Genomic DNA, 26,358 nt, shown 5'->3' with positions numbered 1-26,358 from the left:
CTTTAAAATATTTAGACATATGAAAGGATTACTAGTCGGCATTTTCTTCTTTAAGTATAAAATTACTATGTTCGTCTTTATTTCAGATACTAATGTATCACATTTCAATTCTTTCTTTCAAGTATCAAAATAATTTTATAAATGATTTACTGTAAATCCTAGAAGATGGTAGTGCTCAATTGTGATTAATTGTAGGTAAGTTTATTATCACAAGATTTGGGGTAAATTTTTTCCTAGACAACCAAGTTTATAGTTCTTAGAAGAAGTTAGAATATTATCTAATAAGATTATATATATATAACTTAATTCAACTATAAAATCTACTACATATTTCTATTTAAAGGTACTAATTTCAAAATGTAACAATATTGAACTTATAACAAAAAGAAAATCAATTTGTAAAAGAAGAGTTTTAGTTTTACTTACAACTATGTTATCACTACTTGCCATATTACATCAATAACAGTTTTCATAAAATTATTTAATAGTAAAAAAGACAACTTAACTCCCCTTACCTCAGAATATCTACTTTTTATAGAACTTAACTTTTACTAAATGCTAACAGAATTATCTCTTCTAGAGACTTTGTTTGGAAAAATTGATCAGTCTAAAACGTTACTTGACACTCAAATTATTCAGAGTGCTATTAATTTCTAAAATGGATGAAGAGAATATGTGAATTTGAGAGAACAAAATGGAAGAGGTATAGTTACGCTATGGAGGACAGAAGGAGAAAGGAGAAAAGGAGAAAGAGCACCGACAATCTTCCATCTCCTTCCCGTATTTTATGTTTATTATTTTACTGTTATTTTTCTTTTACTATTTTCTTGTGAATGGTTTTTCATAAAAGACAACATAAAAACCCTTACATAAGTATATTTTGAATATCTAAATATGCTTCAGTTTGCTAAATTACTTTTCTCTCTCTTGAAAACTTTCTCTATACTTTTGCATTAATGTGTAGTGAGTTTTCAAAATCCAATGAGACATATGCTCTGTTTCCTTAACATTGACTTTGCTGTGAATTAGTATCAAAATCAGTCGAAACTAACCATCATCAATCATCTGTCATTGGATTTTCCATCTTTCCTAATGTTATTCAACAACAATCTGGACACAAGTAACTGACTGAGTTACAAAACAACTAGCATGAATTAATTGATGTTTTTTAGAAAATACTAAACCAACAGCTTAAGCCTGTCATGTTTCTGCTGCTACTGATAAACTTACAAAGGCTCTCTTACCCATTTTGAAGCATTCAAAACCAAACTTAAGCGTATAGAAAAGAAACATCAAAGGAACTAGTAATACATTCAAACAAACTGTTATTTCACATAATGATATAATGTGCTTGAACTCACTTGTCAGTATGAGATTTGAACAATATATCTGATCTCATCTATTTGATTTTAGGACCTAGGACATGGATGGAACAAGTGACTCATAAAGTCCCACATTGAACAGGATATTAGAAGCAACTGAAGTTTAGAATATAAAATTGAAAGACTTACATTTTGATAAGCATACCTTTCTCGGCCTTTTGGCTAAGATCAAGTGTAGTATCTGTTCTTATCAGTTTAATATCTGATACGTGAGCCATTGGTTCACTCGATATTAAATTAATTTTTTAAGGGAGAGGGTCTATAACGGTAGCTTGCTACTGAGACTCTCAAGCATCGTCCTTGCTATGCACTAATGCAAGGACTTGGTGCGCCCCATCCAATTTAGTCAAACTATAAGTTCCTGATTTTTATTTGACCCATGTGTATCTAGTTCTTAATGCTTATGACTTCCAATTTAGGCAAATTGTGTACTATTTCTTTTAGGTGGTAGTTTCAGTTGCCTAGTGTTGGATTTTTGTGCACTATATCTGTTAATTTAGAGTTTCACATTAGTGTTGTATTTTTGTGCACTATACATGGCCTAGTGTATATATAAGTGGGCTTGCAAGAGATGTGTGAAGGGTTTACATGTGCTTTCCTCCAGATGTCAATTTGTGCTAGGCTTGAGGTTGTGTAAACTGATCTCATAACGTTGCAGAAAAAGGAGGGCATATCAGCAAGTAATCTAAGCTCACTGGAGATGCCTTATGCTGCATCAGGTAATGATCTAGTAGTTTCTATTTTTTCTTTCTGGTTCAATCTGTTATGAAGTTCATAAACATAGCTGATAAGTGATGGAATTGGCTGTTGTTAGAGGAGAAATTTAGCAGGTTTGGATTATACTTATTGACACTTGGCGTTTTATTAGTTTTTGCCGAGAAAATTGTAGTAATCTAGCCAAAAAAATGGAGTAAGAAGGCAGTGAGATAACTAGCATGAATTCACATGATTAAAATTCACATATGAAGATTAAGAAATACACAAAAGACGCAAACATTTTTTACCACCACCCAAACTCGAATGATTTGTTTTGAACCTTCTCCAGAAAATTCAAGGTTCCTATGTGCAGTAAGTCGGCCTTTTTTAGTTACCTCGATGACCCTTTTAGAACATAAGATATGCAGAGAATGAACCCCTCCTCAAATTCATGGAGACATTCATAACCTTATCTCTTATAGTGCTAGATTTGAACTAATTTGAACCCAATAGTAACCATACTTACCATGATGACAGAATTACATCAATGGACCATTTTTGGATATCATGTACATCAATGCCCCCTAATATATATATAAATATCTCACTATAACTTTGTTGTTGTAACGACACAGAAAAAACTGAACACAAAATAAGAAAAGTAAGGGTATGCCTAATTTCTATACAATGATCTGCTGCCAGTATGAGGTTGCACCATCAAAATTCACCTCCAACTTTCCATTTACATATTTACACTGTTTGAATTCAAGCAAGTGGATATTGAAAGTTGAGTTTCTTGTATAAAGGGACATTAAACTAACATTTCAATATGTAAAAATTAAGAGAAGTTCAGTCTCAATTTAGATGTCATTAGTAGTATCAGAAAAGTTCATCTGAATTGGTACTTGAAAAGAATATGTCGTGAACGATAAAAAAACTGATGAGAAAAATCACATTAAGAAGATTTTAACAGTTTCGATCATCTGAACACTTTATACTTTGTTTTAAGTTAATTCCACAAATAAAATGAATTTTCAAAATCTAATGAGACATATGTTCTGTTTCCTTAACATTGACTTTGTTGTGAATTATTATCAAATTCGAAACTAACCACCCAGCAAGGTCTGATTGTTCTGTATATTAATAGCATGATGGTGAACATGTTCCAAAATCTGATTGTTCTCTATATTAATAGCATGATGGTGAAGATGTTCCAAAATAAAATAAAATACAGTCAAATAAAAGGAAATAAAATAAAGAGCACTAACACATGTGCATATACCAACTAAGAGGAAAAATGAGTAAAAACATACATCTATCTCAAAATGAACACCAAAACCCAAGTAAGTTTGAATAGTCTTTAAAATTTAAAACACAAAGCATAAAAATCAACAAATCTCTATTACATATCTCCAATGCTTAGTGGCAGCAGATTGTATATCTTGTTCTTCTTATGATATCGACAAACTCTTCATTACTAGTGACTCGGGCTGCTTCTTATGATTGCAAGTATTCAGTTCTATGTGGTATGCTTGTTCTCATGCATGACTCTCAACATATTTCTATATTTCTTCCTCATCATATACATGTGAAATCTGGATTGTTGTCAGTTTTATTCTTTTCGTAATGTTATTCAACAACAATCTGGACACAAGTAACTGACTGACACTGTTACCAAACAACTAGCATGAATTAATTGATGTTTTTTAGAAGATACTAAACCAACAGCTTAAGTCTGTCATGTTTCTGCTGCTACTGATAAGCTTACAAAGGCTCTCTTACCCATTTTGAAGCATTCAAAACCAAACTTAAGTGTATGGAAAAGAAACATCAGAGGAACTAGTAATACGTTCAAACAAACTGTTATTTCACAGAATGATGTAATGTGTTTGAACTCACTTGTCAGTACGGGATTTGAACAATATTGTTGACCTAACTTTAAGTTATTTGATTTTACGACCTAGGACATTGTTGGAGCAGGTGCCTGATAAAGTCCCATGTTGAACAGGACTCTGGCATGCAGCTGAAGTTCAGAATATAAATTTGAAGACTTATACTTGTTGAAACATACCTTTTTCGATCGTTTGACTAAGATCAAGTATAGTATTTGTTATTATCAGTTTAAGTTGTTTAATATCTGATATGTCAGTCATTGGTTCACACTATATTAAATTAACTTTTATGATAAGATCCACCTTATAACCAAACCAACCAAGGAAATATAAGATAAATGTTATTTTTCGTATATAAAATAAATGTTATTTTTTGTGATTCCTGTATCTTATAACTAATCTTAATCACAATAAAATATAAAATAAATTGTATGAGTTAATTATGACAAAATATATAAAAGAAAAAACTCATATTCAACAAAATATAATCAAGAAGAAAAATCTCATTTTTTTTGTTTACTGTAAACAAAAACTAGTCTCAATCTTATCATGCACTTTTCAATAAGAAATTATATACATAAAAAGAAAAAAATAAATAAATAGAATTTAATATCATGTGACTAGTGCTGTAAACATTAAAATCTTTTGTTCCATGCATATAAAGATTCATTAATCTTGTAATAACTTCCCATTCAATGAAACTGTAACTGTAACATTAAAATTCACTTCGTTTCATAATTCCAAGAAGATAACACAATCATGCAACTTTTTCTTTTCTTTAACTGCAATTTATTCTCCTTAATTCTTTTGGAAAAGTAACTCTTATCTTCTCTCTCTCCCTTTCTGTTTCTCTTTATATACCTCTTTCATTAGCCTTCATCCATCTCAATCTCAGAAATACTTGCTACGTATCCTTAAAAATGGTTGAATCTGATATTGTGTTTCCATCATCCTATTCTCTTTCTTCTTTTGACCACTCCACTGATACTGATAGTGTTGCTGGTTCACCCTCTTTGCAGAAACCATCATCTTCAACAACTCGTCACCACCATCAATCAAGAAAGAGAAAAGTTGGCAGACCCGTAGGTTCTAAGAACAAGCCAAAACCACTACTTGTGATTGACAAAGCCAATACGAGTGTTGTAAAACATGTTTTCATTGAAGTTCCTGAAAGCTATGATGTGATTAGGACAATTGTTAAATTCGCTCGTCATCACCAAGTTAGCATCATAGTGCTGAATGCTTCAGGAACTGTTTCCAATGTCACTATTCGTAACACTTACTGTCATGCTTCTCCTTTCACTCTATATGGACCTTTCAAATTAATTTCCCTCACTGGTACTTACATACATAATGCTTCTTTATCATCAACCCTTAACAAGGACCCTCATTGTTCTTTCGGCATTTCTGTTTCTGGAATCAAAGAACAATGCTTCATCGGAGGAGTTGGAGGAAAAGTTGTTGCACAGAATGTAGTTATGGTGGCAGCTGTTATTGTGAACAAATTTTAAAGTGTATCAACAATTATAGATGATGGGATATAATAATTGTAACCCTAATGCATATATATTCAAGGTAGCAATTAAAGCATGTCTAGCTTCGATGTTATTACCTAACACCTAGAGACATGTGTATGTAACAGAATCAAGTGTTTTTTTCTTTTTTTTTTTTATATGAATTCACATCAATTATCCCCTTTAGGTTTTCCTTATATATGTTTTCTTCATTTTCCTTTTAATAATAGCTATTTTAATTTGACTAAAATTCATATCAATAAATGGTTAGTGAAGCATAAAACATAAAGTTTATGTAATAGGATTTCTTTATAAATCTTTCTTAACAAGTTGGAAAAGGTATATATATATATATATATATATATATATATATATATATATATATATATATATATATATATATATAAGGGCTTTTTAGTTTAATTTACTTATTTTTCTTTCTTTAATATTTCATTGATTCTACCTTGAAGAGAAGATATGGAATTATGAGTTGTAGAGAAGCAACGTGTCTTCTCCAATGGTAATTTATTTTTGTTTTTTTTTCTCTGCTTTTATTATAAAAACATTACAAAAAATTGATATTACCAATTATCAAAATCTACCAGTAATACATAAAATCTGCCAATAAACTATGATGGTAAAAAATTCATCCATAAAAGTGTCGTCGGTAAATTTTATAGATAGAAATTTTGTTTCGTCGATAATTATTGATAGATTTTTTGTAAGTAATTATCGATAGAAAAATCAATTGATAAATTTTGTCGGTAAATATCACGATTTGATTCATCTTCTATTTTTGCTCCTCTTTTTCTTTGTCGGTAAATATCACGATTTGGTTCATCTTCTATTTCCGCTCTTCTTCTTCTTATTATTTGTTATTTTTACCAATCCAAAAGAATGAATAACACATTCTAAAAAAAATATCTTCAATTCAATTGAATCCTTTAGTATAAACTGATAAAATTTTGGGGAAAAAATTATTATAGTTCATGCCAAACAGTGCAGGATGTGTCTCTGATCATAAAAGCAGTGACAAACAGTGGCTTTGGCCGGACTTAGAGTGGAAAACGGTGGCGCCACATAGTGACAATGCTTGGATGCATCATTATGTGAACAAGAAAGAATAGAGGCACTGCCCCTCCCCTACGCTTGTTAGAGAAGAAGAAGATGGAGTGAAAGACCTCAAACGTGATGACAATGGAGATGACAACCTGGTTAAATAGAGATGGAGGTGCGTCAAAGGGGCTCGTAGCTATGGTGGTCTAAGCTGAGATGGGGAACTGGGAAATATAGGGGTTGCCTTGCGCAAGAAAAAACATAAGAAAAAGACCTATGCGAGAGAAGATAATAAGTGTCTTGAAGGGACACCTTATCTTGTTTTTTGTTAGGATAAGAGTATTACGGGACTATATAGGGGGAATAAGTGTCTTGAAGGGACACATTATCTTTTTTTTTTGTTAGGATATAAGTATTACATCCTGTGTGGTGAAAGACAAGCTTCCTTAAAGGCTTACGAACATTGTTATGTAACCAAAATGCTTACTAACATTGTTGTGTTACCAGAAATAAAGAGACAATTAACCATTTGTGTGTTAGTGTGAGTTGCATGTATGGTGTTCAAACTAGGATAGTTTTTAGTTTTTTTTTGTCACCAAGAAACACATCAATTGGTTCGATTTGTCAGAACACAGAAAAAAAAAAGAAATGGAAGGATAAATCATTAGAGAGGATGGTCAATGAGCTAGAAAGAGCGTTAGATAATCTAAGGGTAGAGACACGAGGGAGTCATTAAGAACTCATGGAGATGCTTAAAGTATGTATAAAAAATTCCAAGAATTCAAAAAGGAGTTTAGATATATTTGATTGTTGTGGAAATCTAAAAGTATTTGAGAAGATATTTGCTAGATTAAAAATGATTTGACAAATATTATCTTTTGATATTTATTGATATAATTAAATAAGATAATTATTTAACAATATCAAATAAAATATCTTTAAGATATATTTTTCTCAAATTATCTTTAATCATAAACATTTAACAATTATCAAATCCCTTTTAGTAGAAAAAATAGAGAAAATCGCAAGATCCAATTTTTGTTGCATGTTCCCTCTTCTTGGCTTAGCCAAATTTCTTCACTTTTTTCATGCTATGCTTGGATTGACTTCTTGTGGTATTGATTATTCGTCATTCTTGAATTTATCTTTAAGATGCCATGACACTTTAACCAATTTTTTTTCACACCTCCATGAGCTCAACTTAGCTGCAACTACACTAGCACACCTCAAAATATCTAAAGAGCATTTATGCAACTAAAAAGCTATTTTTATCTTGTTTTTGTATCTCATGCTCAATAAACTCAATTATAAAAAATCTTAATTAAAGTATTCTATTAAAGTACAAAAACTAATTATGAATCCAATATTAAAGGCTAAATGATGGCATAAATATGCACAGAGATATTTGTCAGACTGCATATAGGACTCTCAGTTGGAGCAGGGGATTTTGGCCTCGGTTCTGAGGATAACCGAGGCCAAAAGCCCTGCACAGAGATATTTGTCAGCTGAAAAGTTTTTTCTTGGCAACTTTCGCGGGTTTTATGGCTTTAGTTGCCCTTGTAACTGAGGCTGTAGGTGCTTTATGGCTTCGGTTAAGATAGAACCGAGGCATATATTGTCCCAATAATTTCAAAAATGCCACCGCCCCATTTTATGCTTCGGTTTCTGACCAATCGAAACATAATGGACGCGTTAGTAGCCTCGTTTTTTTACTATATGATTGACCAAGGTATGAAGAAACTTACCTTTGTTTGTTTATGGTTATATGTTATATGTGTTCTTGATTATCTTGATTGGTAATCCTTGTTTTGATACATGTGTATATGATTATGATTATCTGTGATTATTGTTGGATAAGAGTTTGTGTATGAATGAGCATAGAGTTTATGTAATATTTGTGATGAGTTTTCCCTATGAAGGTATTATGTATGTTTAGTTGGGTTATCCTAATAAAAGGTTTGATGATAAGGAAGGGAGAACAAAGTTATGATGCTTGGGGGTTTTCATGCAAATATATGTTGTAAGTGTTGGGTTATAGGGCTCCCTTCCTATGTGGAGAATAGGCTAAATAATGTGGGTCATTATGTCTCACTTTGTTTTAGTGGAGATGAGTTAGATTAGTAAGACACAATAGAGTCATTTAAAGAGGGGGAACAACCAAGTGAGAGAGAAAGGAAGAGAAGAAGTCATTCCCGCATAACATAAAATTTGCACTTGTGTTTTCATCGTTGTGAAGTTGTTCACCGTTGGACCAGGCTGATTTTTGTACATTGGGTTTCAAATGTATGGTTCTTCATTCTGATCGTCCGAATCGTCAATAGAAGGTCTAGTTTGGGAGAAATCAACCTCGCATCAACATTTCTGTTTTGGAGAATTTTCATCTTCTTGGTTCTCATTTGTAAGCATTATGCTTAGTTAGTTTAGCTTGTTGAAAACCCTATTTGGTGTTGTTATCGAAGACTCTTTTGCACCCTATTATTGAGAGTATAACATGTCAATGATTGGATTTGAATGATTCAAGTGATGTATTATATGTGTTTGAGTATGTTTACATGGGTATGTGATGCTTGAATTTATGTATGATGTGTTAACTATGTTTCCATGTGATCTAGGGTCTTGGCAAGCCTCTGTTGTCGTATTCTCTGATAACTAAACAATGGGACCCCAAGAGGTGGTAGTCGCGGTGGCGGTTTCAAGAGTGGCTGTGACGGTGACAATTTTAGGGGTAGAGGTGGATTTGGTCGTGGCGGTGGAGGACGTTGACGCGATGACCGGCGGCGACCTTGGTCGTGACCTATGGCGCTGATGGTGCCCTGGTTTGAGGCAGCCGGGATCGCTCAAGCGGCGATTGACGGAGGAGCGTGAGAGCTTCTCTAACGCGAGAAGAAGAGAAGGAAAGGAGGGCCTGGCGCTATGGTCGGCGATGATCCCGGCAGTGAGCGGGGGTGCTTGCTACGCCTTGGGCCGCGACTCGCAGTGGTCGGTTTTGATAGAGGCGGTGGCGCGTGTGCGTGAGCGGGCGGACGAGACAAATCCCTCCTTTGGCTGCCTTGTTTGGAAGAGAGACTTTAGGTCTTTAGGTTTTCTGAATGTTGGAATGAGGGAAAGAGTGGCAGAATCCCTAATGCTTCTGCTTGGAAAAAACCCTTAGGCCAGATCCAGATATTTTTTAACAAAAAAAGAAAGAACTCTTCCTTCCCAGCACACCTCCGCTTCTCATCCTATCATCCCCTTTCCCTTTTCTTTTTCCTTTTCTTAGTTGGGCCTCAAGCCCATAGGCAACTATGGATCTGTTTCCTCTATGCAACTACCCTCTTTTAGGTTTTTACCTCCCCATTAACATTTTGGACCTTTCTCTTTTTAATTTTCAATTTCTTTTATGTCTTCCATTTGCCATTTTTTTTCTTATCTTATTTTTTTTATTCTATTTTATTTTTATTTATTTTTTCTCTTTTCTATTTTCCGTTTTAAACATCTACCTACTTTTTAAATATATAAATATTAGAAAAAATAACCAAAAAATATTTTAAAGTTTAAGCACATGTGTGATCGCTCACATCGTCTTTGTGCTAAAAACCTTTTCTCTTTCTTTCATAAAAACTACCAAAAAAAATATTTTAAAGGTTAAGCACATGTGTGATCGCTCTCATCGTCCTTGTGCTGAAAACCTTTTCTCTTTCTTTTATAAAAAATACCAAAAAATATATTTTAAAGGTTAAACACATGTGTGATCGCTTGCATCGTCCTTGTGCTAAAAACCTTTCTCATTCTTTTATAAAAAAATACCAAAAAAACTATTTTAAAGGTTAAGCACATGTGTGATCGCGCGCATCGTCCTGGTGCTAAAAACATTTTCTCTTTCTTTTATAAAAAAATACCAAAAAATATAAAATCTTTAAAAACTAAAAACATCTACATTTTCAAACGAACAATCTTTCAGCCAGAACTACGTGATCCTTGATTCTCCATCAAGAGTGGAGATACGTAGGAGCAAGGCTAGTCCTTGTCAGGTTCACTTCCCCAAAAATCCGAATTTATCCATAATCAATTTCTCAAACAAATTTTTCAAACAATTCTTCAAACAAACTTTTCAAGCAGTTTCTAAAAGAACTACATAACCCTGATTTTCTCATTTTGAATGAGAATACGTAGGAGCAAGGTCAATCCTTGTCGGGCTCAAAAAACTAAAAAATATATTTTGTTTCTTTAGAGTTTTATTTTAGGGGATAGTTAAGCATTTTGAAAACCACATCACATTCGCGTATTTAGTTAAAGGTACTACCTTCAAGCAGGCGTTGTAGGGTGTTAATACCTTCCCTACGCGTAACCGACTCTCGAACCCAGAATCTCATTTTCCTAGACCATGCCTTATCATTTTATGGTTTTTCCGTAGTTTTCCAGAATAAACTATGGTGGCGACTCCAAATCTCTTTTTCAAAACCCGTCTCTTTTTTGGATCGTTGTCCCGTCGCGATTCCGGTTGCGACATATGTTTTTCCCTAAGAATTGTCTTGTTAAAACTTAGGACAATAAGGAGATAATCCTCCAAGGATTTTTTGTTACTGATTCTACTTTGGTCTTCTTAGCCCATATGGTATTCCATCCTTTCAATTAACTTGTCAACCCTGTGCTTATGATACTAATCTTCAAAGTGTGATATCACCTTTTCAATTGTGGCATTCTCAGCTTGGCCATGCCTATGCTAGAACTACTCATCTTGTTATGAGATTGATAAATATGAAAAATACTTGTTTTCATACTTATTAATTAACTCAAAGTTGTAGTTATTCACGAAACATTATGTTTTCCTCATTGAAAAGTTGTAATAATGAGTAGGAAAGTTGTGTAATCAATTGTAGAGGAACTTATACATCATTTAGAGTATTGTCACCTGTTTCTCGTTAAGCTAATCAATCATGCACTTAGCTACAAGGGAGATTATTCGCTCAGCGTACCAGCACAACTCGTTGAGCGAATTAGGGTCAGTTAAAGAATTTGCAGTTGATTATTTGCTTAACGCATGAATAGTTATGTGTTGAGCGAAATAATTAAATTTGAATTGGCTTTTAAGTCGTGACAGAGAGAAAGATGGGTAGTTCTGGTTGGAAAAATAGGAAAAGCATATATCGTTGTTCATTCATATGCTTTGTCTTGAATTTACTATAATTGTATGGAAATATAATTCTATTTGAATATCTCTACTTATTGGGAAGTAACTTTGAACATGGACATAGATAGAGCACCTAAGTGATTTGGGATTTAGGGATAGACTTAATATCTTGGTCATTCTTAGCATTTGAGTTAATGCAAATTGTATGTTAAATTGACTAAGGGAATCGCACTTTGATATATGAATTTAGTTCTAGTTGCTAAGGGTTAGGACTAGTAGCCTTGATGTGAATGTTTGATTGAAATAATAATATATACAAAGTTTTATCTTCATGTGAGTCATGAATCCAATTCCAACGAAGCTTTCTTTAAAACTTTCAATAGTAATTTTTAATATCTTGTTAATTCAATTCAGTTTAAATTACATGAATCAAATTACTATCATTACTAAATTGGCTTTGATAAATAAGCTCAATTAGAAAACATACCTCAATTCCCTTAGGAGAACAATACTTTGTACTTACTTTTACTACTTGAAACGATTTGTTATACCTGACAAAAGGCTATCAGAGATTGTATAATGTTTCATGTAACTAACATGTTTTCTGTGATATGTGTGCTATTGCTAAGTCTCATCAATGATTTTTTTAAACAAATAATGTGTATTTTGTGTTTTTCTCTAAGAATTGTTTTGTTAAAACTTAGGACAGTAAGGAGATAATTCTCCGAAGATTTGTTGCTACTGATTCTACTTTGGTCTTCTTACCCCCTTTCAATCAGTTCTTCAACCCTGTGCTTATGATACTAATCTTCAAAGTGTGATATCACCTTTTCAATTGTGGCATTCTCAGCTTGGCCATGCCTCTGCCAGAACTACTCATCTTGTTATGAGATTGTGTAATGTTTCATGTAACTAACATGTTTTATGTGATGTGTTTTATGTGACATGTGTGCTATGCTAAGTCTCATCAATTACCCTTTACTACTACTATCTACACTAAACCCTTGAACTTGTTTTTCTTGACATATGGGAACCTTCCCCGGTTGCTGCTTCTAATGGTACTAGGTGTTACATTGCTTTTTTTTATGCTTTCTCGAAATACACGTGGCTTTATCTTATACACTCTAAATCTCAAGCGCTTAATGTTTTGTGCGTTTCAAGCAATTTTCTGAAAATCAAACTAGACACCGTTTAAAATGTATCCAAATTAATAATGCTAAAGAGTTTTGGACTATAACCCCTCTTCTTACCGTATATGGTTTTCATCAGTGCTTCACATGTTCTCACACACATGAGCAAAATGGTTGTTAAGCGAAAGCATAGACATATTAACGAATTTGTGCCTGCTACTACTCTTGATACATCTTCACACACTGATAACACTGCTATACGGAAAAATATTCTACATGGTTCTCTTATTCTTCCTTCCTCACCCCTCTCTGTAGATACCACTCCACTGCTTGATCAACCACCTACCACAAACGTTCATCCAATGGTCATTCGCCCAAAAGTCATTGGGTGTAAATGGATTTTCAAACGCAAATTCAATGTGGATGATACTCTCCAATGTTATAAACCATGCTTAGTTGCAAAAGGATTTTATAAAAAACTAAAGGTTGTGATTAAAACCTTTGGTTCTGTCATCAAACCAACCACTATCCACATTGTTCTGACTAAGTGACTAATGCTTTTCTAAATGGTGATTGGGAAGAAAATGTCTACATGCAGCAACCACCAAGATTTGTTGCTACTGATTCTACTTTGGTATGCAAACTGCGGAAAGCTATATATGGCTTGAAGCAAGCCCACCATCAATGATCTGTCTCATTCGATTTTCATTCTTTCCTAATGTTATTCAACAACAATCTGGACTAAAGTAACCGACTGACATTGTTACAAAACAACTAGCATTAATTAATTGCTCTCTCACCTATTTTGAAACATTCAAAACGAAACTTAAGTTTATGGAAAAGAAAGATATCACATGAACCTGTAATACATTCAACAATATTGCTGATCTAATCCTAAGTTATTTGACTTTAGGACCAAGGACATGGATGGAGCAAGTGCCTCATAAAGTCTCACATTGAACAGTACTCTGACAAGCCGCTGAAGTTCAGATTATAAAATTGAAAGACTTCCATCACAATAATCATACCTTTCTCGGCCTTTTGACTAAGATCAAGTGTAGTATCTGTTCTTATCAGTTTAATATCTGATATGTGAGCCATTGGTTCACATGATATTAAATTAATTTTTTGTGGGAAAGGGTCTATAACAGTGGCTTGCCACTGGGATTCTTAAGCATTGTCCTTGCTTTGCACTGTCACAAGGGTCTGGTGCGTCCCACCCAATTTAGTTAACTTTGTTACTTTTGATATTAAGTATGATAGTTCCATAATAATACGGCTAAGATTTTTCTGATTTAGATTGTAACTTAATAATATGGTTTTACTCAAATATCAAATTGTTGTTCATGCTCTATTTCTACAAGTAAAAGTTCCACATTCCCTATTGTATTTATATTCTTAGTTTTTATATACTTGAGCTTGCAAAAGATGTATCATGTGCTTTGATTATATTTTTATATTTTTGAATTCCTAAGAAAAGTTTAAATATTTTAGAAATGCTGAGACTATGGGGACCAAATGACTTTGAATTTTCTAACAAGTTTTCTTTCCTTGAGTTAAAGAATCAATATAAAGGTCAAAGGATTATAACAGTACATTTATTTTCTAAGGTTATACGAGGGTTGGACCTTGAACAATGTGGGCTGGAAGACCAACTAGTCATCATGTTTGGATGTTAATGTTACAAAGAAATCACAAATGAGAGAGGATCACTAAAAGGCCTAATAAATCACAAATGGAACATGTTTTTGACATAAAATTTCTCGAACACTATTCTCCAAACACATGAAATGTAGTATGAAACTGTTTCGGTAGAGTCTAGAGGTCCCTTGTTCAAAACATTCCATGTTGTCTCTAAGATCAGACAGACCTTGAAGATTGGACAAACCTTGAAGACTGAATGAACCTTGAAGACTGGACGGACCTTGAAGACTGGGCAAATCTTGAAGACTAGGCGAACCTTGAAGATTGGACGAACCTAAGCACTCTAGGTTGTCTTGAAGGTCGGACGGACCTTACTCGTTGTCTCTAAGACCGGGCGGGTTTGTTGAAGGGCGAACAGGCTCCCTAGTCGTCCTCGCACTCCAAGTTATAAGGTTCATTCCCCCTCCTCCTTCTTCAAGCCGAATGGACGAGTACTTGTTAAAGACACTCTGATGCTCAAGTTAGTAATGTAATCGGACAGTTGGCACAACAAGTAATGCATATATATTGTGCATCGTGATCTAAAGTCATACCTGAGACCTATATTTATACTAGTTGTAGTGGGCTTTTACCTTTCACTAGCCTAATAATGGCCCAATCCCACCTTAATCTGCCTTTAGGGGCTTAATGAGTCATTACTAATGGGCTTGGCCTAGGTGGACGACCATGGGAGGACGTCCTGGGAGGATGGTGGACGACCTGGGCGGTCGGATTGGATGATTGGTCAGCCTGGTGGTTGGTTGGCCTGGAAAAAGCCATACAACCTGGATGGTCGATCTAGATGGTCGGTCAACTTGGATGATAGACCTGAATGATCGGCCTGAGAAAATTTGTTCAATAGACGATGTTACGAAGACCATGCAACATGTCGACCTTGGGAGAGTCGATCTTGGAAGAGCCGTTCGATTCACGAGTTGGAAGGACCATCCGGACCAGAAACCAACTTTTCAGAACAAAATTTCGAAACATATATATATATGATACATTATGGAATGGGTTTAATCGAATAAAACTTTTGAATTAAATGTTTTTTTAAATAAAAATTAAAATTAGTTCTTTAAAATTTTTACCAATTTAATTTTTTGAATTTTTTTAAGTCTATTTAATGTTTTAAACATTTTTTTAAATTAACAGTAGAAATATATTAAATTTTTTGAATTAATTTCATTTTTTAAAATTTATTTGACCTTTTAAATATTTTTTTGTTAATTAACATGTAAAAATATATCAAAAATTATACATTGATATTATTATAAATCGTTTGAAACATTAAATAAATTTAATAAAATTTGATTAAAAAAATATTATATGTTTTAAATTTAAAGAACTAATTGAAAAAAGTTTTAAAAATAAATTACACAATTAAAAATAGATTGACAAAACTTTTGTATTCTCTTCCTCCAGGTGCACCCCTCTCCTCTCCTCTCCTTCCTCTCTTCTTTTCTCTTCTTCTCACCATCAATTACCTCTTATCCAATTTTTTAAAGTTTACACAAAAAGTAAAAGGAAATGCTAGAAAGAGACCCACACAGTCCTGCACCCTCTTCCCTCTCACGCATAGCCTACTTTCCTACTCCAAGCAGATTCCCTCCTCCATTATTTATTTATTTTCTCTCACTAGACATATATTTCTCATACTAAACTCTATGGAAAATAAAACAAAAAGATGTATTATAAAATTTATAATTTAGAATATATTTTTTATTTGTGTTTTGTAGTATATAATTTGAAACACAGTTTTATATTTTAGATTATAGAGTCAGTAATTTAAAATTTATAAAAAAAATTTGAATTGTATAATTCAGAATATAAAATAAAAATATATATTTTGAATCGATAATTTAGAATGTAAAATTTATATTTCAGATTTTATATTGTATTTTCCATATTATATTTGGAACTGTGTAATTCAGAATACAATTTTTATATTTTTATTGCATATTCCGAAATTCAAATTTAAAAATGTTTGAAGGTGCATGAAAATATTATGGAAGTGCAAGAAGAAATTCCTCAACAGATATTTAAATAGTGGCCAAGACTGGCTTTGGGGGTGCCTCGTCTTCCCAACTTGGTATGATTAGGAAGAAAGCAACTTCTTCCTGCAACTCCATAAATTTCCTATTGCACTCTCATTTTTTTTTTCAGTTTGTACTTCACGGATTGTATAATTTGAATGTAAATAATAATTTTTAGATCGTGTAATTCAAAAGTTATTGAAGAGGGTTAAGAAAATAGCTTTTAGATTACACAGTCCAAAAGTTATTTAGCTTTCGGATTACACATTTAAGAAGTCTTTTTTGTCTTTTAGATTGTGTAATTCGGAAGTATTTTTTTGAAGAAAGAAAATGACATCGGGATTATATAATCTAAAAGTTGTATTTTTTTATATGGGGAAGGGGAAATTTATGAAGATCCAGCAAGAAACTGACCAAGAAGAAAGCTATGAACACGAAGAAAGATGGACTTGAAAGAGGTTTTGTTTTGAAAAGTGAATAGATAACGAAAGGCTAGCACCATTTCAAATTTCCAGATTTCATTTTCCATAACACATTAAAACAAATCCAGAATTTTTTTTTTCCGGAAGACAATCACTCCACTCTTATTACGGAACGGAAACTTTTGATGGGTGCAGCAAGAAATCTGATAGGGTGCAAGAAACCATAGCCAAGTCCTTCATATCAAAATAGATATTTGGAAATGTATTTTTTACATCCAGAAATATCAATTCTAGAATGAAAAGGGGTATATTTAGATTCTTTTAAGGTGCATGAAGTTGGATCAAGATAATGAATGCACACATGGGTGGATCAAATGCTAAACATACTAGTTAGTAGAAATTGAAGACAACATTCTTGGGAATTAAGCCCTGAAACCCAGACCCTGTTGATATAATATAACCAAAAGGACTTCCAAATGTTACAAGCATAGGCTCTTTCTCTGCTTCAACCATTTCATGATAGAATAAGTTAACCAAGTGGTGCAGACTACAGTTGGATTCCTTCTTGTCTCTACTCTTTCTATTGGTTTTAAAGAATGATTGATCTTTCAGATTGCAAGCTCATTATACCAATGAAATCAGAAGTTGGTTTTCTCCAGTATGAACTTTTTGAAATGTGCTTAGTAAAATCAATTTCTTTTCTTTTGGACCAAAGCAGATTTCTTGGATGTATATATGGCTGTCCTCAGATTAGAGATTCAGGTATTCTCACACTCTAAGTAACATACAACTCTCCTTGTTCTAGCAGTGTCAACTTTCTAAAACAGCTTCCATTTAATGCTAGCCGCATCAACTTTATATGCCATTTCTCAAAACAGTTTTAGGACAACACATTTTCACCCCACATGACCAATACGGTTAGCATTAGACAGAAAATGGCTAATATAAATGGCCCTGAGGAAGTATACCTGGATAAAAAATCATAAGAAAATTCCGTGGCTAAAGGGAGCAAGCATTGTTTATGCATATAATAAATTAATTGTTTGCATATGAATAATGCCTTAACTTGATTAGGATGGAAGCTGTTTTAGTATCAGTTCAAAGGTATCAGCTAGATTCTATATATAGTGGAATGAATATTCTACATTTGTGCGTAAATGAGCAATTTACAATGAGGGAAAGCACATCAATATGCATAAATTTTCTCATGAAAAAATGTGACAAAGGACAGAAGAAGAAATCGGGTTGGCCTAAATATCTGAAAGTCCACTTCATGTTTGTATATTGGCATGTATAAAGCAGAACCAGTCAATGCTTCAGTTGCTGAGACAAAGCTTCCATAAAATCATGCTAAGTTGAAGAGAATTTGATCAGATCCAGTGCCTACTAATCCAAGACTTCAGATGGCCAAAGGCGTTTCCAAATGGCAATCTCAGCCTCACTCTTAATCTTTCTTATTCCTCCATAAAATCCATCAGCCTCATTTCCCTCCTCCCTATGGTCTTTCCTACTCACAGTTGTCTGCCTCCATCGTGAGCCAGGAGTGTAATGATTAAACTCTAGCACCACAGTGTCTGCAACCAACACATTTAGCATTAAGTAAGCTATGTTTGAATCTCAAGAAACCCCTCTCAGGGAGAGGATGTTATATAAAAATGTTAATTCCTAGACTCTTGTTGTAGTGGCCTTTGACCACCCCTTCAACATCATTTTAGCAGTTTCAATGATTGCAACCTTTATAAATTTAAAATTTTCATCCAATTATGATTGATTGGCAAAATGTGAAAGACTTAAAATAACTAAATTTTAACGAAGCACAAGTTTGTTGGATTTCATTCTTCAGAATTCAAGGCAAGGAAAATAGGCCTTATCAACACAAAGCAACTATAACCCCGTATTACTTGATTTTGTTACATAAGCATAATCATAAAATGAGTGCTATTGCTTATGAAGGGAATGTGAAATAAAATATTGCAACCGATACCTTATAAGGATGTCATGGTATATTCTATCTATATACTTAACAAGACCAGAAGACAAAAAACACTCTCTCCGTCCCAATAAGACCCTTTTAGTAATTCACACTCTTTAAGAAAACTAGTTAAAAACAATAAATTTGTCACTAATATGTATTTTTGTTTCAAAATTATCCTTACATTTTTTTGAGTTAAAGCAGTTGAAAGAGACTTCGGTATCGGTGAGGACTTATATTCTCAAATCAGATTAAGAGGGAACAACTTTTTATGATTTATTTCAAATATTTAATTAAAGGCGTTTTAGGAAATAAATAAGTAATGCATCATTCCATTACAAATGTGTCTTATAAAACGGGACAATTTTTTTTTTCTAAAAAGGGTTTTATAAATAGGGATAGAGGAAGTAGTGTCCGGTTTATAAAAATCATGTTAGTCCCACAAAGCAAAAAGATTCCTAACAGAGATGAAACAGCCTACAAAAGGAATCTAGTTCTTTAGCATAGTTAGCCATAAATGCCCACTGAGACACAAATTATCAATGTGTTGATGGAAATGATGACATACTGACCATGAATGTCTTGGGGACCAACCAAATAGCATAGCAGGTGGTCCATATTTAGATAGATTAGAATCCAGAAAGACCTAGCCAAACCTTTGGTCTGGCTGCCAAATTAAACTAACTACAAAAGCATGTCAATTTTTTTCAATGTATATCCACAATAATAATAATAATAATAATTGAAGATTGTAAAAATCTTAATATATTAAAAATAATAAACCAGCAAACTTTATGTGCTTCTTAATTTCTGCAAAATTCCTAAGCATCATCCATCTATATCCTACAACCATTTTTTCCCCAAGTTTGTTCCTTTCACTGATCGACAAGATTATGAATCATACTCAGAGGCAGAATATGGTCCTATTTTGCAAGAAGGGAAGAAAAGATGAATGAATTGATGATACATTTATAACCAAGAAAAACCAATGATTGATAATAGCAATCATCCAAAAGGAAGTTAAAAAATTAACTCACCACTTTTGTGACATCGGCAATAATTTTCACTCCCATTGCATGACTCCAGGTGGCCTACAACACCATACCACCAACCTGCCATTAAGGTGGAACTCGTCATGCAGCAATTCATTTTAATTTATTATAAGTTCATCATATACTTCTAATATGAAGAATACAAAGGCTCTTATATCAATCAAGGTATACAAGATTAAGGGCACAGCTTAGAATAATGTCAATAACACTCGAAAATGAGTTCTCAATCATCAACATCCCAACACAAGGGTATAAAGAAAATGAATAATTGAGAAAAATGGAGATCATTTTTATATATCAAAGGCTCAAAGTAGACCCAAATGCCCCTTTTGTTGACTCTGTTAATATATAGACATGGTCCTGCAGTATGTAGTTATTCTCTTCAATGTTTAGTAAAACTTAAATGGTTCTTAGGGGTAGACCTTTTACCAGGATTAATGCAAAAATTAATAACACAAGATATTTGAGAATGGAACAAACCATAAGGAAATTCTTTGTTTCTCCTCCACTGAATCTCTATATGATCACCCGGATACAAATCAGTTAAACAGTCGGAGACATGAAGATCATGTGGAGAAGCATCAATAGGAGGGGCTCTTAGCCTTTCCCATGGGATGCCACACTCTTTAGCATCTGCTCTTCTTCCATGCGGAGGATACCTGTAGTAAGCAACAAATCAATAATTACGTCATCAGATCTAAATTTCATTTTATTTTCCTCTTACGCTTCTTTTAAAATATCTTCAAACTTGATAATGAAATCTCTAAGATTATGGAACTAATGTGAACATATGTATCTATAGACTATATGATCATCTTTAACCATGCCAATTACCTGGCTTGGAAAGTATCAGTTCGTGGATCATAGCTAATTGTAGCGTCATAGCAAGATAACATGAATCCAACATGACCATTCTACACCAACAACAGAAAAAATGTAACTTATGAGAAAAAAAGAACAGAGCCCATGGTATATAATTGAAATTCAAGCAACTGGTTTTATTTGTAGCTAGCAAGGTAGGTGTAAGTTTTCAATAGAAAAGTAGAACAAAAGGGTTTGCACATATTACATACCTCACGGTTATAGACCTGAGCAGGGAAACAAAAGTTGCCCGACTCAATAGCAAGATACCAGTTCATGATTGAGTCAACAGGTAAAGAAGTCCTCTGCTTGAGGCTATTATTTTCATCAACCTTTGGTCTCATCCATTGCAAAGGCCAACGAAGAGACCAAAATCTCATCAAGCCCCTTTGCCTGCCATGTTTAAGACCCCCAACATTCCTTTTGGAAGCAACATGCCACTTCCACTCCCTGTAAGCAGCAGGACCAATAACACTACCCCACTTCTGCTTCATGTGCCTCTCCCAAAGGTGATCACTCACACATCTCTCCCTCAAATAGCGGCAAACGGCAACCATTTGGCACAGTGAAGAAGGAGGTAGCCTTTCAAGAATGCAATCCAAGGCCAACTCAGGCAAATCCAAAACTGACATGCCATGGCTTTCCTCAACATTCTCTACTCTTGAAGTCAGGCTCTTCCTCACCAGAGACATTCCTGCAGGTATTTGACAAACAAATCCAAGCCAGAAGCGGTTTCTGAACAGCTTGGAGATTGTTCTCACAGACAACTCTTGAGAAAACAAAAGGAGTAGCAACCGCATCTCAGTTGCCCATGATGGGAGAGGTCTGAGAAGGAGGGACTTTAAAAACAAGAAGAAGGAGATGCAAGTGATGAAGTAAAGTAGCATTAGAATATTGAAAGTTTTTTACGGGTCAAAATTGGATTTGGCATATGTGATGAGAGGGAGAGAGAGAGAGAGAGAGAGAGAGAGAGAGAGAGAGAGATAGAGACAGAGAGAGAGAGGCAGGCTAGACTGTAGATAGAGTCAGTGGAGAACCCAATTGCGGAAAGGCAATAGCTTATAAGAAGAAACCTCACTATTAACCAAAACTGAAGCGAAGTTGGTATCTTCAAACACCTTTTAAAGATGGGTTTTATTTTGGTTCAAAGAAACCCCACCAAAACCCCAATGGTGGGCCTTCTACCCAAAGTTTGAACAAGATTCACAACCACGCAGACCGACGAACTTGGGTGGAAATTGCCTTGACTTGAAAGCCTGAACCACTGTTATGCTACTATGTAGAGTAGAAAAGAAAGAAAAGAAAAAGATTAAACAAGCCTATGAAACAGTTTTCTCCCTCTTATTGGCTTACAACAGGAAAAAGGAGCACAAGCGTACATACGAAGTTAACAGCTGTCATTCAATGAAAGATTGAATCTATAGCAATGGGTCCTATGAAGGAGTTGAAGCGAGGAAGTTAAATAAGGTGGTGCACCAAGATCTGTAACAGGGTTTTTGACACCTGGAAAATGGGATTAGCAAGACAAGAACGATAGGAAAAAAAAAACAGAACAAAGATGAAGATAAGTCTAGATGCAAAGACCCATATCTAAAGAATCTCTGCGGCAATTGAATAATTAATCCTGTTATGGGAATATTTTGTTCCTATAACAGATCCGTGGTAGTTGCAATTGACGCAGTAATTGGTCCACACACCCCAAGAAAATGGAAACAAAAGAAGGCCAAAGGACAACAATTCTCGGGGTGGTGTGCACATGAACAGAAGAGGATTGATTAAAAGGTATTAATGGTGGTAGTGATGGTGGAGATGAATATTGAAGAAGGGAAGAGGGGTGTTGTACGGTGGGTAGGTGGGTAGGTCCTCTCCTCCACCTCCTTGCCCTTCACCTCACCTCACCACATACCATTTATGCTCTATATTCAAGGGATCCCCAGCCTCGTACTGCTTTGTCTCTGGGGCAATTTAGCAAACAGTTTATAGGTAAAAATGGATAAGAGAATGATTTATTTATTTTAGAAAGAAAAAAAATACATGGGCGGCTATGGTTAAATTAAAGTAACATTATTTGTGGATGTGAAGACAGATTTCTACTTGTAGATTCTGTGATCCAATAGAATCGATTTCCAATTTATTTATGACGAAATTAATAAAAATAAGAATGTTGTATTGATGAATTGGAACTGGTATATATTATAGTGTTTTGAAAATCTTACCTTTTGCAAGTGGGTGGGAAGGAAAAAGACAGCCGTCATTGGATAACGTAAGGAGCAGAGCAGTTGGTAACACTGACACTAACGCTACCCTTCCACCACCTTTACTTCCCTGCAACCGTGTGTATTGTTATGAGTTTAACGAAAGCATCACATCCATTCACGTTTCGTGTCAGATAACGCATTATGAGTTGAGTTTTTGTATTCTTTTATTAACAAAAGTTAAAAGCTTAGTCATGTTTTTTTGTTTAATGTCTTAACTTGAGATAATTAATCTTTTAATCTTATAAAAAATTAGTGGACATTGTTCCGCTAAATGATTGTGTTTTCATTATACAATTAATTAGATTAATCTGATTTTTTTTAAATAACAGTATTAAAAATGTTTTTAATTCCTGACAAAATTGGATATATATAAAAATTTTGAATATATATTTTTTTCAAACGTTAAAAATAAATAATTATTTTGACAAGTAAAATATGTATCATTCTAATATTTCAATTTATTTATACAAGTTTTCACTTTAATGTTATTTGGAAAACACGTTTACGACGTTAAAATAGTTTAAAGAAATTGAGTTAAAAAATTATATTATTTTATTTTTAAAATTTAAACAAAAATCTATCAAAATTTATGATTGCTTGTTAGTCACGGACTAACGGTTTACATACTTCTCGATCCAATATGAAACGACTGATAGACCAATCGATTGGATCACAAACAAGATTAACAATAAGAATAATTATATTAACACTAAGTGAGGTCATTATTGTATGAGTCGTAATTGGGTCATCACTAATCAGAAGCTCATCCCAAAATCTATAAATATAAGTTTGATATCCAGGTAGTTGATTACTTTTTGAATACACATTTATTGTCAGAACATTCGAACAAACATTGACTATAGCATCAGAGTGCTTTTTGCAAGTAGCACCCGGTTCGACCGTACGATGCAAGAGAGGACTAGAGACAAAAGCTTGACCTAAGGTTGGAACTTGGAGATTATTTGTGTAAGAAAACCTAATCTTGATCCCATAAATTGAAACATTTTAGTGCCCATCATGGGACTCGAGGACAAAAGAAAAAACCCATTGGTGACCATAATGAACATGAGAGACCAACAAAATTTGATTAAGCTGATCAGGGAAATTCAAAGGAAGATTCAAGAGACACAAAGAAGGCATGAGGTCGAGATAGTCGCATTCAGGGCCGAGCATGCTGCAAGTCAGTAGGAACAGTTGACCCAACACTCGGTGTCGCTCATTTCCACACCATTGAAGGAGAAAAATCAGGCAGAAGAACTAAGTAGGACCGATCAAGAGATGAGTACCGTCGCAACCAGGACAACTCTTTTCGTCCAAAGGGCACAGGTTGAGGGCCTGCTACCCTTCACTAAGGCTATTATGGAGGCATTGCTACCTAAGAAGTCGACACCCCCTACATTCAAGAAGGATGACAGGTCAACTTATTCGAACGAACACCTTCGCTCGTTCGTAAACATTATGTAATTCTACTTATCGAACTATTCCGTGTGGTGCCGAGCACTCTCTATCCTTAAAGGGGGAGGCATTGGCATGATTTACCATCTTGCCTCCTAACACGGTAGATTGTTTAACCACCGTTCGTTCTTTGTTCGACAAATAATATTCTTTTAGCCAAGTCCAGAGTTTAACACACCTTGCGTTGATCAACACTAAACAAGGGAATGATGAGTCACTGAAAGCCTTCATGGAATAGTACAACAAAATCGCTTGTCAATTGATTGATGTGAGTCATGAGTTTATCCTCAACAACTTGTCGACGACCCTAAAGGTGGGACCATTCGCGGATAGCCTATGTGTTAGGCCGCTGAAGACCATGAACGAGTTGCAGTAGAAGGCAACTAAGTTCATGCGCATAAAACATAACTAGAGGAGATGACAAGGGGGTGGGTCAAAGCCAAAGGACCTTTCTTTGATACCTAAGTTTAATAAATACATGCCTTTGAATGCGCCAAGGCTAGGATCCTGGAGGAGGTATTAAGTGTCGACCTCCTCGCTCCTCTCAAGAAGAAACTGACCCTGAGGAACTTCGATGACAAGAAACACTGTTGGTACCATCAGAACCTCGGACATACAACAAGGGAGTGTTCCACACTCCGCGACAAGATCAAAGAGTTGATCTAGGCGAGTCACTTTAAGAAGTATGTGAAGGTCGAGGGGTGGAAAGGAGTCCCCCATGCAAAAAAATCCTCGATCGTCTCCCGAGATGAGACGAGTGTCACTATGGTAATCGACGTCGAAGTCGAAGGAGGAGCTGCAACAACGAGTGTCCGCTTTGTGACCATATAAACACTATCTCCAAAGGGTTCGTGGGTGGCGGATCGTCCTCGATCGTCACAACTGAGATTGCTTGGTATAGCATGAGCAAAGTGCTCATCGACTAAGGGAGTTCTGTCAACATCCTCTATTGCAAAACATTCATTAAGATGGACTTGTTAGAGGACCTGATCGTCCCATATAATAAACAGATTGTCGGTTTTGCGGGTAGACACCATAGGGTAGGTAGATTTGAGGACATGTTTGGGAACAAGCATGACATGAAAGAATTAAGGGTAAGATACCTTCTAGTGGAAGAAAATACTTCCTACAATGTTTTGATTGGTTGACCATGTTGAAACGCCTTTGGGGCGATAGTCTCGACCCCTCACCTGACCAAGAAATTCCTGTTAGATAGGGGACCTTTTGCACTATGTGGGCTGACCAAAAGACCGCTCGGGAGTGTTACATGTAGGGTGAAAGTCGAGCCCTTCATCCTTCACTATAGAGTTAGATGTTCAGAGGTGTCAATGGCGGACTTGGACCCAAGGCCAACACTAAGGACCGGATGAAACCCCTTAAGGAGGTAAAACCGTTCGGTCTGGAGAGGATGACGTAGTACCACGTCCGTTGGATATACCTTGACTGAGGGCCTCGAGAGCGCTTTAGGCAAAGCATTGAGGGCTAACGCTAATTTGTTCGCATGGACTGTTGCAGACGTGTCGGGCATCCACCCAAGCGTGTTGTCCCACAAGTTAGCCTTGTTTAAGGAGGCTCGCTCGGTGGCATAAAAGAAGAGGAGGATGGGAGAAGAAAAGGGATGTGCGGTAAACAGATAGGTTAAAAAGCTCCTTGAAGCTGGTTTCATTCGTGAAGTTACATACACCACTTGGTTAGCCAATGTGGTAATGGTAAAAAAGGCGAACAACCAATGAAGGATGTGCACAGACTTCATCAATCTTAACAAGGCATGCCTGAATGATGCATATCCTCTTCCGAGCATAGATGGCCTAGCGCATGGCGCCTACGACCACCAAGTGC

The 26,358-nt window shown here is 34.9% G+C and overlaps 2 protein-coding genes, 2 non-coding genes and 1 pseudogene across 5 annotated transcripts; 4 read left to right on the top strand and 1 right to left on the bottom strand.

Moving 5' to 3' along the window:
* The first annotated feature begins 1,523 nt into the window (after nucleotides 1-1,523).
* On the top strand, nucleotides 1,524-1,719 carry LOC128197611 (U2 spliceosomal RNA). Its single transcript, XR_008250240.1, has one exon. It is a non-coding gene; the product is annotated as a U2 spliceosomal RNA (small nuclear RNA).
* LOC108319768 (AT-hook motif nuclear-localized protein 24) lies at nucleotides 1,537-5,665 on the top strand. 2 transcript variants are annotated; one of them, XR_008249934.1, is made up of 3 exons: nucleotides 1,537-2,101; nucleotides 4,043-4,176; nucleotides 4,990-5,665. XR_008249934.1 is itself a non-coding variant. In XM_017551009.2 (2 exons), exons 1-2 carry the CDS (start codon nucleotides 2,090-2,092, stop codon nucleotides 5,479-5,481), a joined length of 504 nt encoding a protein of 167 aa, XP_017406498.2. In that variant the 5' UTR covers nucleotides 1,537-2,089; the 3' UTR covers nucleotides 5,482-5,665. The 2 variants fall into 2 exon arrangements, 1 of the variants encoding a protein (XP_017406498.2); XM_017551009.2 differs by lacking the exon at nucleotides 4,043-4,176.
* On the top strand, nucleotides 4,146-4,274 carry LOC128197616 (U2 spliceosomal RNA; annotated as a pseudogene).
* Nucleotides 5,666-13,804: 8,139 nt separating the features above from the next.
* Nucleotides 13,805-14,000, top strand: LOC128197615 (U2 spliceosomal RNA). The gene has a single exon (XR_008250244.1). It is a non-coding gene; the product is annotated as a U2 spliceosomal RNA (small nuclear RNA).
* Nucleotides 14,001-18,006: 4,006 nt separating this feature from the next.
* LOC108319804 (F-box protein At2g32560) lies at nucleotides 18,007-22,856 on the bottom strand. The gene is made up of 5 exons (XM_017551075.2): nucleotides 21,019-22,856; nucleotides 20,780-20,859; nucleotides 20,426-20,604; nucleotides 19,931-20,005; nucleotides 18,007-18,495 (listed from the first exon to the last, which is right to left on the bottom strand). Exons 1-5 carry the CDS (start codon nucleotides 21,691-21,693, stop codon nucleotides 18,308-18,310), a joined length of 1,197 nt encoding a protein of 398 aa, XP_017406564.1. The 5' UTR covers nucleotides 21,694-22,856; the 3' UTR covers nucleotides 18,007-18,307.
* Nucleotides 22,857-26,358: the final 3,502 nt, after the last annotated feature.

Source organism: Vigna angularis, chromosome 6, assembly GCF_016808095.1.
Source record: "Vigna angularis cultivar LongXiaoDou No.4 chromosome 6, ASM1680809v1, whole genome shotgun sequence".
In the NCBI taxonomy this organism is placed as follows: domain Eukaryota; kingdom Viridiplantae; phylum Streptophyta; class Magnoliopsida; order Fabales; family Fabaceae; genus Vigna; species Vigna angularis.
Note: the sequence above shows the minus strand (reverse complement) of the source record. Positions and strands in the feature narration are given on the sequence as shown.

Coding starts and splice junctions, on each gene's coding strand:
- LOC108319804 (XM_017551075.2), bottom strand. CDS start 21,693: ATGCTACTTTACTTCATCACTTGCATCTCCTTCTTCTTGTTTTTAAAG. Junction 20,860..21,018: donor CTCAGGTCTATAACCGTGAG/GTATGTAATATG, acceptor TTGTTGGTGTAG/AATGGTCATGTTGGATTCAT. Junction 20,006..20,425: donor AAACAAAGAATTTCCTTATG/GTTTGTTCCATT, acceptor CCTTAATGGCAG/GTTGGTGGTATGGTGTTGTA.